The sequence below is a fragment of the Mustelus asterias genome, unplaced genomic scaffold (assembly GCF_964213995.1).
Source record: "Mustelus asterias unplaced genomic scaffold, sMusAst1.hap1.1 HAP1_SCAFFOLD_4039, whole genome shotgun sequence".
NCBI lineage: Eukaryota > Metazoa > Chordata > Chondrichthyes > Carcharhiniformes > Triakidae > Mustelus > Mustelus asterias.
In genome coordinates, this window is record NW_027593984.1 from 3907 (window position 1) to 22244 (window position 18338).

The 18338-nt window shown below is 44.4% G+C and overlaps 1 protein-coding gene across 1 annotated transcript; it reads left to right on the forward strand.

Annotated features, from left to right (window-relative positions):
* Positions 1-938: 938 nt before the first annotated feature.
* LOC144490925 (tRNA (uracil-5-)-methyltransferase homolog B-like) lies at positions 939-17814 on the forward strand (the record flags this gene model as incomplete). The annotated part of the gene is made up of 8 exons (XM_078208609.1): positions 939-1172; positions 4284-4338; positions 8745-8852; positions 12144-12243; positions 13728-13798; positions 14881-15027; positions 16200-16294; positions 17600-17814. Coding segments are annotated over exons 1-8 (1021 nt in total), but the record flags the coding sequence as incomplete, so codon positions are not given.
* Positions 17815-18338: the final 524 nt, after the last annotated feature.

An 18338-nucleotide genomic window follows, 5' to 3' on the forward strand; every position in this document is an offset into this window, starting at 1 on the left:
CCCGTCGCCCCCCCGCTCTGCCCCCGTCGCCCCCCCGCTCTGCCCCCGTCGCCCCCCCGCTCTGCCCCCGTCGCCCCCCCGCTCTGCCCCCGTCGCCCCCCCGCTCTGCCCCCGTCGCCCCCCCGCTCTGCCCCCGTCGCCCCCCCGCTCTGCCCCCGTCGCCCCCCCGCTCTGCCCCCGTCGCCCCCCCGCTCTGCCCCCGTCGCCCCCCCGCTCTGCCCCCGTCGCCCCCCCGCTCTGCCCCCGTCGCCCCCCCGCTCTGCCCCCGTCGCCCCCCCGCTCTGCCCCCGTCGCCCCCCGCTCTGCCCCCGTCGCCCCCCGCTCTGCCCCCTTCGCCCCACCCCACCACTCCCGCTCTGCCCCCATCACCTGCCCCCCCCTGCTCTGCTCCCCATCACCCCCCCCCCGCTCTCTCCCCACCAACCCCCCCCGCTCTCTCCCCACCAACCCCCCCCGCTCTCCCCCCATTTACTAAGCGGCTAAATTGCTGCTTACTGTCCCAAGATGAGAAGTTTAGGTGGAGTAGCCATGGTAAATGTGTGTGGCTATGAGGGGAAGGTCTGGTTGGGATGCTCGTCCAGAGAATCGGTGCAGACTCGATAGGCCAAATGGCCTCTTTCTGCATAGGAGGGATTCTATGTTTCTATGGGTGTGATAGCCCAATAATGTCCTCCTTCTGAGTGATTGCTAAGTCAGTATACCCACACCACTGAAATCAACCAATTCCGCTCCAACCAAAAGTTAACATGGAGTTTTCCAGCTCTCTGTCCTAGCTGCCGGCTGAATATACTCACTTAGCCATTCAGAAGTATGGAGATTGATTCTGATTAAATGGCTGAGTAGCTTAATACTATGGCAATGTTGGGTCAAGAAAACTTTCTTCTGAAATATGATGCTAAAGCTTTCATCTAATGGATTTCCTCTCTTTCTGTAGATGCGACTATGTCAGCTGCTTCTCTAACTCGTCTGTTAGGGATTGTCCCCCGGTTGATAAGTCACCAACTCTTTTGTTTCCACACCTCCCAAAGATGCTGTAAAAATGTGACTTTTGGTCAAATCCTTGGCTCAACCACTGCAACAAAACAAGAAATTGTGAGGAAGCATTCGGCGAAAAGGCGAAAATCTGGCAAAACTGCAACGTCTCCCAGCACGAACATAACTTGGGAAGAAAGGTGACACTGTGTAGTTATTATTCAAAAACATTTTTTTTTCTTAGATCTGTTCTCCCTTTCTTCATCCCTCCTCATTGATGGATCATTGTCCTCTGCCATCTCCAGTGTTGCTATTTAATGCTGACCAGATTGACTTGTCCCTTGCCTTGATGAGAATTCAGAAAGCTCCTCCTTAAGATGATTCACCCAGGACTTGAAGTTAATTTTGCAACCTCATCACCATCTAATTTTTTTCCCAAATGTTCTGTTGTCACCACTTACAGGACTAGCTTTATATTCCACATGTATTCATTGAATTTAAACTCCACTAGCTCTGGTGGTGGGATTTGATTCCATGTCCCCAAGACATTAGCTTCGGTTTCTTGATTATTAGTCACTGTGCCACTGTCTCCTCTATAACGTTTCCATTCATTGGGTGCATGTCTGAGTTTGTTCTGCGGATTGTTTGTCTCATCTCCCACACATGGTGCACAAGGCAGACCTTTGTTTCCAGATCAATATTTTTCCTGGAACCGGTCGCTGGTCTGTCGCCGGAGGGTTGAGTGGGGCATCAAACATGACTGATTAGGACTGTCTCCCGCTCTTACGACCAACCATTGGTATGTTGGAAGGATTTTGCAGGTTGGCACTTAACCTGTTCGGCCGCATTATGAACACACCTTCCTTGGCCATCAAGTCCAGGGGTGGGACTCAAACCCGGAACTTGTGGCGCAGGGACACTAACCCATTGTGCCACAAGACTTTAAGATAGATGGAAAGGCCTTGGGGTGCAAAATGTTGCCAATTTCAATGAATTGACAGTGGCTTTGGGTGTGAGAAAGCTCATTGGCCTGTATGAGATCAAACTCTTGACTTCAGCATTCTCAGCACCATGACCTAACCATCTGAGCTAACCGGTTGTTGCGCAAACTGCGGCAAGATATGAAGGTGGAACAGCTGTGTTCAGGAAGATAACTTCCAAACCACTTCCATAGAAACTCTATAGTGCATAAGAAGGCAATTTGGCTCATCGAGTCAGCGCTCGATAAGAGTATCTTATCCAGGCCCCACCCTACCCTATAACCCATCTATTTACCATGGCTAATCCACCTAACCTAGACATTTTGGAAACTAAGGGGCCATTACGTGTGGTCAACCCACCTAACCGGCATAATTTTGGATTATGGGAGGACACCATAGCACCCAGAGGAAACCCACATGACATGGGGAGAAGGTACAACCTCCACACAGACGGTCACTCAGGGTTGGAATCAAACCCAGTCCCTGGAGCTGTGAAGCAGCAGTGCTAAGCACTATGCCCCCAGCTGAACATATTGAACTGACAGCAATGCTGGAGCAGGAACTTGAAACCTGGATTAGAAGTCTGAAGCTGCACTGACTGAGCTATCTGAGCTCCCATTGTTCTGATGATAAGGAGCCATGCCAATTAGCTGTGTTTATTGGGAAATTGTGCTTAATGGGGTGAACATTGACCGCTTGGGGAACAATGAAACACTTGCTTAATTTAATCCTAAGTAAAGGCACTAAGTGTTCAAATTGCACAGAAGAAACAAAAGCCTTGGTCTAGCCCTCATTATCTGCAGTTGAACTCATACTGTGTTCAACTGTAAATCTGATTCATTCCAGTTCCATAGAATTTTGATGGACCAAAGCTCTTTTTAACCATTTCAATTAGACAAAATCCCAGTGGATCAACCCTCTGGGTTGATTTACTAATTAGTCAAGTGACACGGTGGCATAGTGGTTAGCACTATTGCCTCATAGCACCAGGGACCCGGGTTCGATTCCAGCCTTGGCTGACTGTATGGAGTTTGCATGTTCTCCCTGTATCTGCATGGGTTTTCTCCCACAGTCTACATATGTTCAGATTAAGTGGATTGGCCATGCTAAATTTCTCCTGTGTCCCAAGATGATAGGTTAGATAAATGCATAAGGTTATAGGGATTATGGTGTGTGCCCGGGTAAGACACTCTTTTGGAGGGTGCTGCAGATTTGATGGGCCGAATGGCCTCCTGCACTGAAGGAATTCTGTGAACAGAATTCCAGTGGACCAGATTTCACATCATCTCATTCTTCCCATTATCTCAAAATCCTCCTACAAATGTAACATTGCCTATTAACTCCTTGCATTCGTTATTCATTTGTGATCGTCAGCTGTAACTTTATTCCACAGCTAAATATCACTGAGGTCCTAAGTAAATTGCTTTCAGAAAATAATGTCTGGGTGATTTGAGAGTTGTGCTCAGTGTAGCAGCTGTTTGGGGAGGATAATGAGAACATGATTGTGTATCTGGAAAGAAGCACTGGAGTAAAGACCCGCTATTTGGACTGTCAGTTTGAGCTAAGGGAAAAGGATCAGAGTAATGTGTAAAGATTATGGGTGAAAACCTGGAGAAACATTATAACTCCTGAGGCCAGTGGTGGCAGAAGACGGAAGTTTGGAAATTAATCAGCGGCTTAGCTTTGGATAGAGTAATCAGAAGAAGTGTAGTGGAGCTTCAATGATAGAAAGTGAAAGGAAGAATCTACAAGAAAGCTATGAGACTGGTCTTGTTATATAGTGCAGAAACTTGGACAACATCAAAAAGAGAGGAACAATGACTGGATACTAATGAGATGTGGATCCTGAGATGGATGTGTGGAGTGACAAGAACAGATAATGTGGAATGGTTCTACTGAGCAATAAATTACTGCCATAAGCCAGCAGTGAATGGTGCACAAGACTGGCACAGGATTGTGTGAATGAAGCAGTTACTAAAATTTGATCTTTATTTAACTATAGTTCTTTCTAGACACGGTTGTGTTTTTTGTTTGAGTGCTGCTGGGACTCATTCTAAAGGTAACGAGTGACAGGTTCTTGTGCTGTGTTTCATACAGATTGTTTTGTCCTTCTTGTCCAGAAGACATTTGGAGGTAATGGTAACTTAACTCATCAGGTGGGAAACCTAATAGATTGGGAGAAAAGCTGATTTTACATTTCATTCAGTGTTATTCTTTAGTTGCTTCGATGGACTGTACAATCTGGCTTTTCACCAGATCCTGTCAGCTTCCTGATGCACAACTTAGGTTAAAAGTGACCCCATTTTGTCATTTCTTTTCTTTCTGTCTCAGGCTGGCTGATACCGTGACCCCACTCTGGAGAATGAACTATGAGGAGCAGCTGCAGGTTTGTGAAGGGTTTGAAATGTCCACATAATCATATTTGTATGAATGGTAAGCACACTAAAGTTGAAACAGCAAGCTGAAAATTGCCCAGATCCTACTCCAGAGAGACTGTGGGTTGGAGAATTTGAACTACATTAACCCCTGTCTCTGATACCCACTCCTTGCAACAATACCCCTTAATGGGTAATTTATATGTCTTCCATTTCTTGGTACATTGCAGGGGACAGTAGAAGATCACAGTCCATTTGCTCTGGACTGTAACATTTATTACTGTTTTAATGCATACCAATAATGTGTATGGCCATTGCAGAATCTTTTGATTTGATTTATTATTGTCACGTGTTAGCATACAGTGAAAAGTATTGGGGCGGCACGGTAGCACAGTGGTTAGCACTGCTGCTTCACAGCTCCAGGGACCTGGGTTCGATTCCCGGCTTAGGTCACTGTCTGTGTGGAGTTTGCACATTCTCCTCGTGTTTGCGTGGGTTTCCTCCGGGTGCTCCGGTTTCCTCCCACATTCCAAAGATGTGCGGGTTAGGTTGATTGGCCATGATTAAATTGCCCTTAGTGTCCTGAGATGCATAGGTTAGAGGGATTAGCGGGTAAATATGTAGGGATATGGGGGTAGGACCTGGGTGGGATTGTGGTCGGTGCAGACTCGATGGGCCGAATGGCCTCTTTCTGTACTGTAGGGTTTCTATGATTTCTATGATTTCTTGCACGCTACACAGACAAAGCATACTGTTCATAGAGAAGGAAACGAGAGAGTGCAGAATGTAGTGTTATATTCATAGCTAGGGTGTAGAGAAAGATCAACTTAATGCAAGGTAGGTCCATTCAATAGTCTGACGGTAGCAGAGAAAAGTGCGTGGTAGGTCATGTTTGACCAATCTATTAGAGTTTTTCGAGGAGGTTACCAGGAAAGTGGATGAAGGGAAGGCGGTGGATGTTGTCTACCTGGATTTCAGCAAGGCCTTTGACAAGGTCCCTCATGGGAGGTTAGTTAGGAAGGTTCAGTCGCTGGGTATACATGGGGAAGTAGTAAATTGGATAAGACACTGGCTCAATGGAGAAAGCCAGAGAGTGGTTGTGGAGGATTGCTTCTCTGAGTGGAGGCCTGTGACTAGTGGTGTGCCGCAGGGATCAGTGTTGGGTCCATTGTTGTTTGTCATCTATATCAATGATCTGGATGATAATGTGGTAAATTGGATCAGCAAGTTTGCTGATGATACAAAGATTGGAGGTGTAGTGGACAGTGAGGAAGGTTTTCAAAGCTTGCAGAGGGATTTGGACCAACTAGAAAAATGGGCTAAAAAATGGCAAATGGAATTTAACGCAGACAAGTGTGAGATATTGCACTTTGGAAGGACAAACCAAAGAAGAACGTACAGGGTAAATGGTAGGACTCTGAAGAGTGCAGTTGAACAGAGGGATCTGGGAATACAGGTACAGAGTTCCCTAAAAGTGACGTCACAGGTGGATAAGGTCGTAAAGAGTGCCTTTGGTATATTGGCCTTTATAAATCGGAGTATCGAGTATAAAAGTTGGAGTGTTATGGTAAGGTTATATAAGGCATTGGTGAGGCCGAATTTGGAGTATTGTGTACAGTTTTGGTCACCTAGTTACAGGAAGGATGTAAATAAGATTGAAAGAGTGCAGAGAAGGTTCACAAGGATGTTGCCGGGACTTGAGAAGCTGAGTTACAGAGAGAGATTGAATAGGTTGGGACTTTATTCCCTGAAGCGTAGAAGATTGAGGGGAGATTTGATAGAGGTGTATAAGATTTTGATGGGTATAGATCGAGTGAATGCAAGCAGGCTTTATCCGCTGAGGCTAGGGGAGAAAAAAACCAGAGGGCATGGGTTAAGGGTGAAAGGAGAAAAGTTTAAAGGGAATATTAGGGGGGGCTTCTTCACGCAGAGAGTGGTGGGAGTGTGGAATGAGCTGCCGGATAAAGTGGTAAATGCGGGGTCACTTTTAACATTTAAGAAAAACTTGGACGGGTTCATGGATGAGAGGGGTGTGGAGGGATATGGTCCAAGTGCAGGTCAGTGGGACTAGGCATAAAATGGTTCGGCACAGACAAGAGGGGCCAAAAGGCCTGTTTCTGAGCTGTAATTTTCTATGGTTCTATGGTTCTAAAAGGCTGTTCTTGAGTTGATTGGTACATGACTTCAGACCTTTATCTTTTTCCCGATGGAAGAAGGTGGAAGAGAGAATGTTTGGGGTGCGTAGGGTCCTTAATTATGCTGGCTGCTTTGCCGAGGCAGCGGGAAGTATAGACAGAGTCAATGGATGGGAGTTGGTTTACATGATTGGACTATATTCACGACCTTTTGTAGTTCCTTCCGGTCTTGGGCAGGGCAGGAGCCATACCAAGCTGTGATACAGCCAGAAAGAATGCTTTCTATGGTGCATCTGTAAAAGTTAGTGAGAGCCGTAGCTGACCTGCCAAATTTCCTTAGTCTTCTGAGAAAGTAGAGGCATTGATGGGCTTTCTTAACTATAGTGTCGGCATGGGGGGGGACCAGGACACTTTGTTGGTGATCTGGACACCTAAAAACTTGAAGCTCTTGACCCTTTCTACTTTGTCCCCATTGATGTAGACAGGGGCATGTTCTCCTCTATGCTTCTTGAAGTCGATGACAATCTCTTTCGTTTTGTTGACATTCAGGGAGAAATTAATGTCGCCGCACCAGTTCACCAGATTCTCTATCTCATTGGTGTACTCTGTCTCGTCATTGTTTGAGATTTGTCCCACTACGGTGGTGTCGTCAGCAAACTTGAAAATCAAATTGGAGGGGAATTTGGCCACACAGTCATGGGTGTATAAGGAGTAGAATAGGAAGCTGAGAATACAGCCTTGTGGGGCACCGGTGTTGAGGATGATCGTGGCTAGCTGAGACCTTCCCCGATATTAGAAAAATAGGGTAGTTATAACACAGGAGGCCATTTGGCCTTTTGTATCTGTGCCAGCTCTCTATTAGAGCATCTTGGCTAGTCATACTCCCCTACCATTCCCCATAGCACTACAAATATTTTTTCTTCGGGTAGGGATCTAATTCTGTTTGAAAGCCATGGTTGAATGTGTCTCCACCACACACAGGCCAGTGCATTCTAGCTTACTTGTTGTGTAAAAGAAAATTTTGATGTCCCCTTTGGTTCTTTTACCATTCACCTTGAACCTGTGTCCTATCATTCTCAACCATGCTGCCAAAGGAGACAACTTCATCCTACCTACTTCTGTTCACACCTTGAGATTTTGATTGCCTCTATCAAATCTCCTCTTCAACTGCTCTAAGAATGGTCCCAAATTTGCCAGTCTGACCATATAACTGAAATATCTCATACTGAACCATTCCTATAAAACCTTTCTGCTTATCCTCTTTAATTCCTACTGAAAGGTACTACTGTGCACTTCTCTGACTGAAATTTCACCTGCCCGGTATCTGCCCAATCCACCAGCCTGTCTGTGTCGTCCTGAAGTCTATCACTATTCTCCTCACAGTTCCAAGATTTGTGTCCTCCTCAAATTTTGAAATTGTGTGCTGAACATCCAAGTCTATCTAGGTCATTACATGTTGAGCAAGGAAAGGGATTTTGTTTTGCCAATCCCTGGGGTACCCCCTGAAAAACAATCAATAGTGAAATTAGTGTTTGCGATGGTGAAGGTATTTTGGTGGCCCAGCTTTAACTTGCTGTGTTTCAGCTCATTACTATAGGGGAAAAAAACAAACGGGCTGAGGCTATTTTATCTTAAGAAGAGAAGGCTGTGGGATGACTTGATAGAGGTCTTTAAAATCTGAAATCTGGTTTGATAGGCCTGAAATGGGGATGATTTTTCCATCTTCAGGTGAGACCAAAATTAGAGGCTGCCAATATAATGTAGTCACTAATAAAGTCTGTCGGAAATTCAGGAGAAACCTCTTTGCCAAGAGAGTGTCTAGCATGTTAGAACTTGCTTCCACATAAAGTACTTAAGGCGAGTAGCATTCATGATTTCAGGGAAAGCTCTAAAGGTACATGAGTTACCTTTTTCATGCTATAAGTACTGCGTAAGTTGATACAAGAATGGTGCATCCTAAGTGCCAGGGGCAGGATTTTGTTTAGCCCCTTCTGCTGCCATTGCCTCAGGTCGAAAATTACTCCTCCAGGATGCTTTGACCACCTCTGACAGCAAGATCACATTAACTGGCTGTTTGGTAGAGGACGCCGCGTTTAGTTTGATAACGTACTGATTTCAGGGAGTTGGCTACTGACTTTGATTCTGTAGTATTCATTGGAACTATAAAAAATCCTTGACTCAACATCTGGTCATGTGATTTTGCAATATGGTTGCCTTGCTTCATTGAACTTCAGAGGGGATGAAATTTATCATATCAACATGGACGTTCTCTTTCCTTCTAGATTAAATATGAAGCTCAGAAGAGGACTCTTCAATTTCTCACTACCAGCATCACCAATTGTTCTGGGACTGATGGTGTCTGTTGCCCATTGCATTCAACTCTCCCCTCGGTCAGTATCTAACAGCATAGACTGAACCACTCAATGCTACAGGGCAGGAGAGAAGAAAGGAGCTTACCTTTCTCCTGCTCCTTCAGGTACCATGCCCCAAGAGGGCATTAATAACCATGGACTTCCATTGGATTGGCCCATGATTATGCCTGGCAAAGTACTCCCAATCTTACCATCTGCCATCAGGCATATTGGAAGAACTTACAGGCTGATAATCAACCTGTTTGGCCATGTTATGAGCAAAACGTCCTTGGCCATCAAGTGCGCAGAGCTTCTGGCCCAGAGGTAAGGACACTACACTGCACTACAAAACCTCTCCGGTTTTCCTTTACAAAAAAAGTATGTAATATATTTTAAATGGTCGTTTGGTGTTACTTTAAGTATGAGTATTGCTGAAAAAGACGTGACAAAGCTTTTTGTCTTTCACTCATCAGGACACTTTGCCAGAATACCAATGTAAGTGGGAAAATAGCTTATCCTGTAGAGAAGGGAGTATTGATGGGTTGGCAAATGGACTCTGACAAGTAGAGGCATTGCCATGGAGAATGCACCAGTCGATGGGGACTGACAGTTAACTGCTAAGTACTGTTTGAAAACCTTTTACTAACCAGGCAGCTTAGAATCATAGAAACTAGAAGCAGGAATAGGCCATTTGGTCCTTTGAGCCTGCTTCACCATTCATTTTGATCATGGCTGATCATCAAACTCAATATCCTGATCTCCCCTTTCCCCCAAATCCCTTTAGCCCAAGAGCTACATCTAATTTCTTCTTGAAATTCGACAATGCTTTGGCCTCAACTACTTTCTGTGATAGTGAATTCCACACATTCACACCTCCCCCCCCACCCTCTGGGTGAAGAAATTTCTCCTCAAGTTTTAAAATGTTTATCCCTTATCCTCAAACTATGACCCCAAGTTCTGGACTCCCCCATCATTGGGAACATTCTTTCTGAATCTACCATGGATCTAAACCCTGTTAGACTTTTATAAGTTTCTATGAGATTCCCTCTCACTCTTCTAAACTCCAGTGAATATAACCCTCACCGATTTAGTCTCTCCTCATATGACAGACCTGCCATCCCAGGAATCAGCCTTTTAAACTTTGGCTGTTCCCGCAAAGCAAGGACATCCTTCCTCAGGTAAGGACACCAAAACTGCACACAATACTCCAGGTTTGGCCTCACCAACACCCTATACAATTACAGCAAAACATCCCTATCCTTGTACTCATATCCTCTTGCTATGAAGGCCAACATACCATTTGCCGCCTTTACTGCTTGCTGTATCTGCATGCTTGCTTTCAGCAACTGATGCACGAGGACACCAAGGTCTCGCTGAGTATCCACCTCTCTCAATTTACACCCATTCAAGTAATAATTTGTCTTCCAATTATTGCTACCAAAGTGGATAACCTCACATTTATCCACATTATACTGCATCTGCCATGCAGATGCCCACATACTCAGCCTGTCCTAATGATGCTGAAGCATCATTCCATCCTCCTCACAGCTCACCCTCCCACCAGACTTTGCTTCATCTGCAAATTTGAAGATAACACATTCAGTTTCCTCTTCCAAATCATTAATATATAATGTGAACAGTTGGGGTCCTCGCACAGATCCCTGCGGAACCCCACTAATCACTGACTGCCAATCAGAAAAAGACCCATTTATGCCAACCCTTTGCTTCCTATCTACTAACCAGCTTTCTATCCATCTCAAGACATTACCTGCAAACCCATGTGCTTTAACTTTACAAGGTAGTCTGTTATGTGAGACCTTGTCGAAAGTCTTTTGAAAGTCTAAATAAACCACATCCACTGGTTCTCCTTGGTCAACTCGACTAGTTACATCCTCAAAGAATTCCAATAGATTTGTCAAGCATGATTTCCCTTTTGTAAATCCACGCTGACTTTGTCTGATTATACCACTGCCTTCCGAATGCTGAGTTATGAAATCCTTGATAATGAACTCTCGCAACCTCCCCAGTACCAGCTCACTGGTCTATAGTTCCCTGTTTTCTCTCTACCTCCCTTTTTGAAAAGCAGGCTTACATTAACTACCCTCCAATCTGTAGCAACCAGTCCAGAGTCCAAAGAATTTTGGAAAATAACTACCAATGGATCTACTATTTTCAGAGCCACTTTCTTAAGTACTCTGGGATGAAGATTATCAGGACCTGGAGATTTATCCACCTCAATCCCATCAATTTCCCCCAAACCATTTCTCCTCTAATGCTGATTCCCTTCAGCTCCTCACTAAAACTTGTTTCTCTCAGAACTTCAGCTTGAGCCTGATTAGCCAAGGCATTGCCCAATAAATGGTTTTGTTTGTTCAACCTTTTGTCCAATGCACCTGCCGCCAACAAACTGTTCCCCAGCAGAGTCACTGCTTTTATACAGAGCAAACGTACTTCTGGGTGACTTGATAATTCCCATTACTACTTGTGGAGGGGCAGTTAGTCTCTTCTCAACTGGATTTAACTCGGGTTCCAAAGCCAATGGGTAACTATTTGAAATAGAGTCACTGTGCATGATGGGCACAAGCAAAATCCCACAAACAAGAGATTGTTGAGAGAGAAATATTGGCCAGGATTATATTTCCAACTCCTTTTTGAATGATAGATGTGATCCTTTATGCCCACCTCAACAGATTGAATGTCTCCTCCAAGATTTGGTCTCACAAGTGATGCTGCAGGCCATCAAGATTGTATTGAAGTATCAGCCTAGATAATACTCTCAAGCACAGCTTTCTGATTCAGCAAGAATGCTACAAATTCAGCTAAGCTGCAAATGGGAGATGTGAACACAGGCCGCACAGGGAAATTTAATCTCATACTTTCAGTGGAAGCAGGCTGTTCCAGTGCTGACATCCGGACTATATGATTCCAACCTCACATCTCTGCAAGTAAAACAAGGGCAAAAAGCCTCCGTCCTAAATGTGCAGACAGAGTGACTTTCTGGCAGCAAGCTATGAGAGCAGCCACAAAGTCTGATAGATTTATAATTTACAGATTAAAAACACAATTCCTTGTGCCAATCAGTTGTGTTCGTGGTGGATTATTACAGAAGTCATACATACATGCGAGTGAACAAACAGCATTATCAGGAAAGATACCTTTGGCGATAGGCATTGAAGAGATGATCTTCAATGAATAAAATCACCCATTTTACTCTCTTTTCTGGTAGCTCTGAATGTTTGTGCACTCACCATCATGAACTGGTGACTGCTGCAAGTATAAATCTCCTGGATACCTGAATTCTGTACACTGACCAATCCTTCCTCTTTGCAGCCAGTTACTGTTGGATATCGCAACAAGTCAACTTTCTCTGTGAACAGAGGGCCTGATGGCAATCCCAAAACGGTCGGGCATTACATTGGAACTGGTAAAGGTGAGCAGTGACTGTGTTGTTTTGTGTTTGGCAATTGTATCATCATTGACTTGAACGTGCTTGAGGTTATGTTACCTGTAGTATCTAGTCCATTGTTACCTTGACACTTCAGTGTCTAAAACTACAGGCTGGTACAGCACTGAATCCTGTGAACAAGGGTGGCCAATTTTGGATCCAGTTCACCACATACTTTTGTATCCCATGGGCTTTTACTTTTCTGATTAGTTTACCAGATTGGACCTTGTCAAATGCCTTACTAATATCCATGTAACATCCACCAGCATTCACTGCACGGCCCTCACAAATCCTCCTTGTTACTTCCTCAAAAAAATCAATTAAGTTAGGAAGACATGACTTTTCCTTAACAAAACTATGCTGATGATCCCTGATTAATCCTCGCTTTACTAAGTGATGATCACCCTGGCCCTCGAAATTGATTCTAATAATTTGTTCACCACTGAAGTCAGACTGACCAGCCTATAATTATTTGACCTATCCCTCGCACGTGAGCTGTGAGCTTGGGGTTTCCTTATGTTTCTCTCCCACCTCTGATATGCACATGCTTTTGCAGGAGGCTGCTGTATTAATTGGTTGTCCAACAGGCTTATTTGATAGCAAATGCCACGAGCTTTCGGAGCGCTGCTCCTTCGTCAGGTGAGTGGGAGATCTGTTCACAAACAGGGCATATAAAGACACAAACTCAATTTACAGCATAATGATTGGAATGCGAGTCTTTACAGCTAATCAAGCCTTAAAGGTACAGACAAGGTGAGTGGAGAGAGCATTAAGCACAGGTTAAAGAGATGTGTGTTGTATCCAGACAGGACAGTTAGTGAGATTTTGCAAGTCCAGGCAAGTCGTGGGGGTTACAGATAGTGTGACATAAACCCAACATCCTGGTTTAGGCCGTCCTCATGTGTGCGGAACTGGGCTATCAGTCTCTGCTCAGCAACTCTGCGTTGTCGTGTGTCGTGAAGGCCGCCTTGGAGAACGCTTACCCGAAGATCAGAGGCCGAATGCCCGTGACCGCTGAAGTGTTCCCCAACAGGAAGAGAACAGTCTTGCCTGGTGATAGTTGAGCGGTGTTCATTCATCCGTTGTCGTAGCGCCTGCATGGTTTCCCCAATGTACCATGCCTCGGGACAGACGCTACGACAACAGATGAATGAACACTGCTCATTGACGTGCGCGCGGGCGTCGCATCGACGCGCGGGCACCCAGTGTGGGTGCCCAGGGGGTGGGCACCTCGCCTCGCCTTCACCTTCTGTAGGGATTCTATGACACATCTCTCTCATGTTCTCACACACGTGCCTCGTGTTGACGCAGACGACTGGTCTGTCTTCGCGCTCACACCCCCCTTTCTCGAGGCAGCCAGGCCCCCCCCCTTTCCCGAGACCAGACTCATTGCCAGGTGTAGCTCAGTGTCAGATTTTGTATGATAATTGTACGAAGTGCCTTGATATAGATGTTTCTATTCTTTGCAGGGAGAAATATTGTTTGTACCCATTCAGACCATCTGGTGAACATGCCTGAGAAACACAAGCAAGTAGCCAGAGTAAGTCAAGTTCCTATGATAACTTCAAGTCCCTTTTGATTGGAAAATGCACTGTTAGTGAGATGAATTTCTAAACTTAGAACTGATCGTTTGTCATTGGCCAAGAAGAGGTAATGGCATAGTGGTAATGTCATTGGTCTAGTAATCCAGAGGCCCAGACTAATGCTCTGGGACACGGGTTCAAATCTCACCATGAGAGCTGTTGGAATTTAAATTCAATTGATTAATAAAAATCTCAAATTGAAAAGCTAGCCTTAGTAATGACAATCCTAAATCTATCGGTGATAATAAAAACTCCTTTAGGGAAGGGAATCTGCTGTCCTTACCTGGTCTCTGGCTGATATGAGTCCAGACCCACAATATTGTGGCTACCTTGGAAATGGTCTGCCAAGCCATTCAGTTGTACCAAACCACTCCCGAACAGTCCCAACAGATTGTGGTGGTTCAATACGGTGGCTCATCACGACCTGAAGGGAAATTAGAGATAAGTCAGTGATGCCCACATCCCATGAAAGGATTTTATTTGTCAGAGCAATAGCCAAGGCAGATCAGAAGGACCTCCTGTTCAGCCCCTGATTTGCAGCAAATAAACTGACTACAGCCAATGTGGCAGTATAATTCACCTTGGCATAGCTTAAGTGGACAGGGTTTCTGTGACCAAATTACTCATGATGTGGAGATGCCGGCGTTGGACTGGGGTAAACACAGTAAGAAGCCCCTTTCACATTCACATTCCAATCATTATTCATGTAAATTGAGTTTGTGTCTTTGTGCCCTGTTTGTAATCAGCACTCCCACCCACCTGACGAAGGGACAGCCTGTTCCGAAAGCTAGTGGCTTTTGCTACCAAATAAACCTGTTGGACTTTAACCTGGTGTTGTTAGACTTCTTACAAATTACTCATGTCAGAGGAATGTCTGATGCAGTCAAAGGTCTCAGTGAGGTTTACTGACATACAAGTGATCAGCTTTCGACCTTGACACTGGAGACCACTGTCATTCCTCTCGGAAGGGAGGAAGAAAACATGGTTAGAAAAGTGTTGCTGCTTTAATTGATTTGTACTCTTTTTCACCACCTCATAGGATTATGAGCAGTTTATCCGGCATTCTCCACTGGACCCCTGCATCCTATTTCACAAAGGAGGACACTGGCGGGAAATCACAATCCGCACAAACAGGAGGGGGGATACGATGGCCATTGTCTACTTCCATCCTCAGGACCTGGTGAAGGTACTGTTCAGCCATGTTTGATTTGTTTCTGAGAACAACAGCAGTTGCGTTGGTTGAATCTGATCATTTATACATACCGCACATTGCAGACTCCCTCATGCAGCAGAATGTAATTTCCCAGGTGTAGTTTGGCACCAACAGACACTATTGTAGGAGATTATCATCTAATACCCTGTGACTACCAGAGCCAACTTTTAATTTCTTCTCTCTGTAAGGAGATACTTATGAAAATAAAGATAAAAATTGCATTTATATAGCACCTTTTATCACATCAAGCCATCCTAAACTGCTTTGCAACCGGCAAAGTGCTTTTTGAAGTGTGGCCTCTTGTTTTTGTCAGAAAGACAGCAGCTGTTTTGGACAAAGTAGGGCCCAGAAACAGCAATGTGATAGTGTTCATATCTCTTCTAGTGAAGTTGGTTGAGGGGTAAATGCCAAGCAGGAAAAGAGGAACATTTTCTTTGAATAGTGCAGGACATTTTTTTTACACCCACCTGAAAGCTATCAGTTCATGAACACCACATTGAAGAACTCCCTCAGCACTGCATTCGAATGTCAGCTTGGATTTTGTGCTCCAGTCTCAGGGGCTGGGGTTTGAATCTAGATGTTCTGACAAAGGTATGAGTGATACCATTGACAGCCTGATCTGTACCTCAGCCTCAGGCATTTCCAACAATATAGTAATTTTTTTCTATTGAACTATTTTTACAGTTTGTGCAATTCATATTGGGCATGATGTTTCTGCGATTTCAGTTTGGAAATTTGATTTAGCTCTTATTCAAACTAGCCGCAGCCAACACGTGAACTGATGGTGAATTGGGAAGGGGCCCATTCTTGACTTTATATAAAACTGTCAAAGTAGTAGTAAGCCCACAGAAAGACATGACCTTTTTGCCTGCATTGCTGTCTGCAGTACTCTTGATCCAAACCCTCCTCTCTTGTGGTTTCTAAAAGAAGTCACGATTTCTGATTTTTGTCCATTCCCATGTGCCTAACTATTGATTGAGAACTAAAAGGTGAGTTGTTGCTATCTTTAGCTTATTTATTGAGCAGGTTTGGTCGAATTCAATGAATGTAATGAGTTCAATATTTAGATGTTCCATTGGGGAGGGAATTATGGATCAAGGAGGAAGATATGTTCTTGTAGAATTTTATTTGTTTGATTTTTACAGGAGGAAATTAGCAAACATCAGAAATCACTGGTGGAATATTTTACCATTGGACCGGGAGCTGCATGTGAATTGACCTCCCTATACTTTCAAGAGAGGTATTTGTTCTATCTAAACATTGCTAATGCTGATAAGCTGCTTGTTCTCAAGTTTGACTTTCGATTAGAGTTCCAACCCATCATTAAATTATTTTTTTTGGTTATCAATCTACTCAGTGTTGTCACGAGTCCTGTCAGCCCAGTTCTGGGTAGACATTGGTCTCTGAAACAGAGCAACCTGAAGTCTCAGAACAACTCTTGTTGGATGTTGCGACAATTACAGCTGGTGTGGGAGATCGTGTTGTACTGAGCCATTAGGGCCACCCAGCAAAATTGTTGTATGGTCAGGGTTGGCAAAAAAATCTGTTTAAGAATTAAACTGAAGTTTCCAAGGATAAGGGCAGATAGATCTGATCATTCACTGTAAAGAAGTTGTAATCATGTCGTGCTCACATGGTGAGTGAGATACCTGCGCATTACATTGGTCTGAACTGTAAATGTGGATTGTAAAGTTGGGTTAACATTTTGCAGTTTCACTCAATTGCTACTGGAGAGTGGGGAGAAAACTTCACTGAGTTTTATCTTCTGCAAGATTTATCAATGGTAGTTGCCACCTCAGCGAACTAAGCTATAGTCAAGGATGAGATATCTTTGAAGTACGGACACCTCTTGTAATGTGATAATAGACAACAAAAGATGTTGCAAGGAACCTCCTATTACTTTTGCTGAACTGAGTCGCAATGTGCCTATCCCTTCATTTTCCCAACTTTCTGTTACATTATTCTTGCTTTTATCCTTTAGCTAAAAGGCTATTGCATCAGTCAAGCTCCATAACCTTTACCATTAGCTCAGCATACCAAACACTAGTGGTCTTGTGGCACTGGGGTACAGAGGTGAGATGGTGAAAAGGCTACAGTGGAGCCCAGGACAAAACATAACTGCCTTGCCTCCTTGCATGTACAGAATAGCTAAACATACAGCTGTCAAACATGTAGATGTATCTATAAGTGGGGCAGGCTTATGCTTTAATCTGAAAACTATGACGAGAGTTGGTACCTAGGCAACATGGCAGCTAATTTGCAAATAGCAAAATCCTATAAACACTAGTGAGATAAGCTGCTTTTAATGATGTTAGATTAGAGAGAGATTTTGGCCTGGACACTGAATTGGACCATGGGATGTTTCAAACCATCCGAGATAGCGGACAAGACCTCAGCTTAATGCCTCATTTAAAAGCCAGGACTCGCAATTGTCACTGATTTATAGAGAAAGTAGGTTTGGGGGCTTCATACCTTTCTTAATCCTTATCTCCTTTTTCTCGAATGTGTAGATTCTTTTTGTAATGGTGTGTGTTTTCACTGATAGCACAATGACCCGCTGCCTCCATGAGGAGTCACCCTATCAGCTCCTCTATGGCGTTCCCTATATCTTCGAGGAGGTATTGGGCCTGACCTTCCGAATCTCTCCAGATGCCTTCTTCCAGGTGAATACTGAAGGAGCAGAGGTCCTTTATCAAACTGTTTGTGATCTGATCAGGGCAGACAGTGACTCTGTAGTGCTCGATGTCTGCTGTGGTACAGGTATGTGAGATTATGGTGTGTCAAGATGTTGGACAATGATAGAAAAGTTTTATATTTTTCCTGTTTGTTTCATCTCTCACCTCTCAACTATCTCTGGTTAGGAAAGGACGGTGGCTCTTAATGGACGGACAATAATACTCTGCCTTTGTCCTATCAAGGAGTGTGGTTGACCCATGTGAAAGTCCCAGTCTATTCCTTTCTCTCGCCATCTGGTCAAAGTTGATGAATCTGACCCTCCTGGAAGTGATATGTTGTCTGAGGCCCACTTGCCATATCCAGCCTCAGTAATTGTTTCATCTTGGGATGTCCAGTATTGCTTTTTCTCTCAAGAGTTCTCTTTCTTTCTCTTCCAAAAGGGCTGAACATCAATGTGGGTCATTTGTGGGGCCTCCACTGCCAAACCTGGTCCTGCGCTCGCATAGAATTCACATCCCATACGGCAGGCAATGTCACATACAGTCCAGCATGACACTGGACAGTGACTAGGGTCATGAATCCTGGATGATATTTTGCCCACTCGCCTG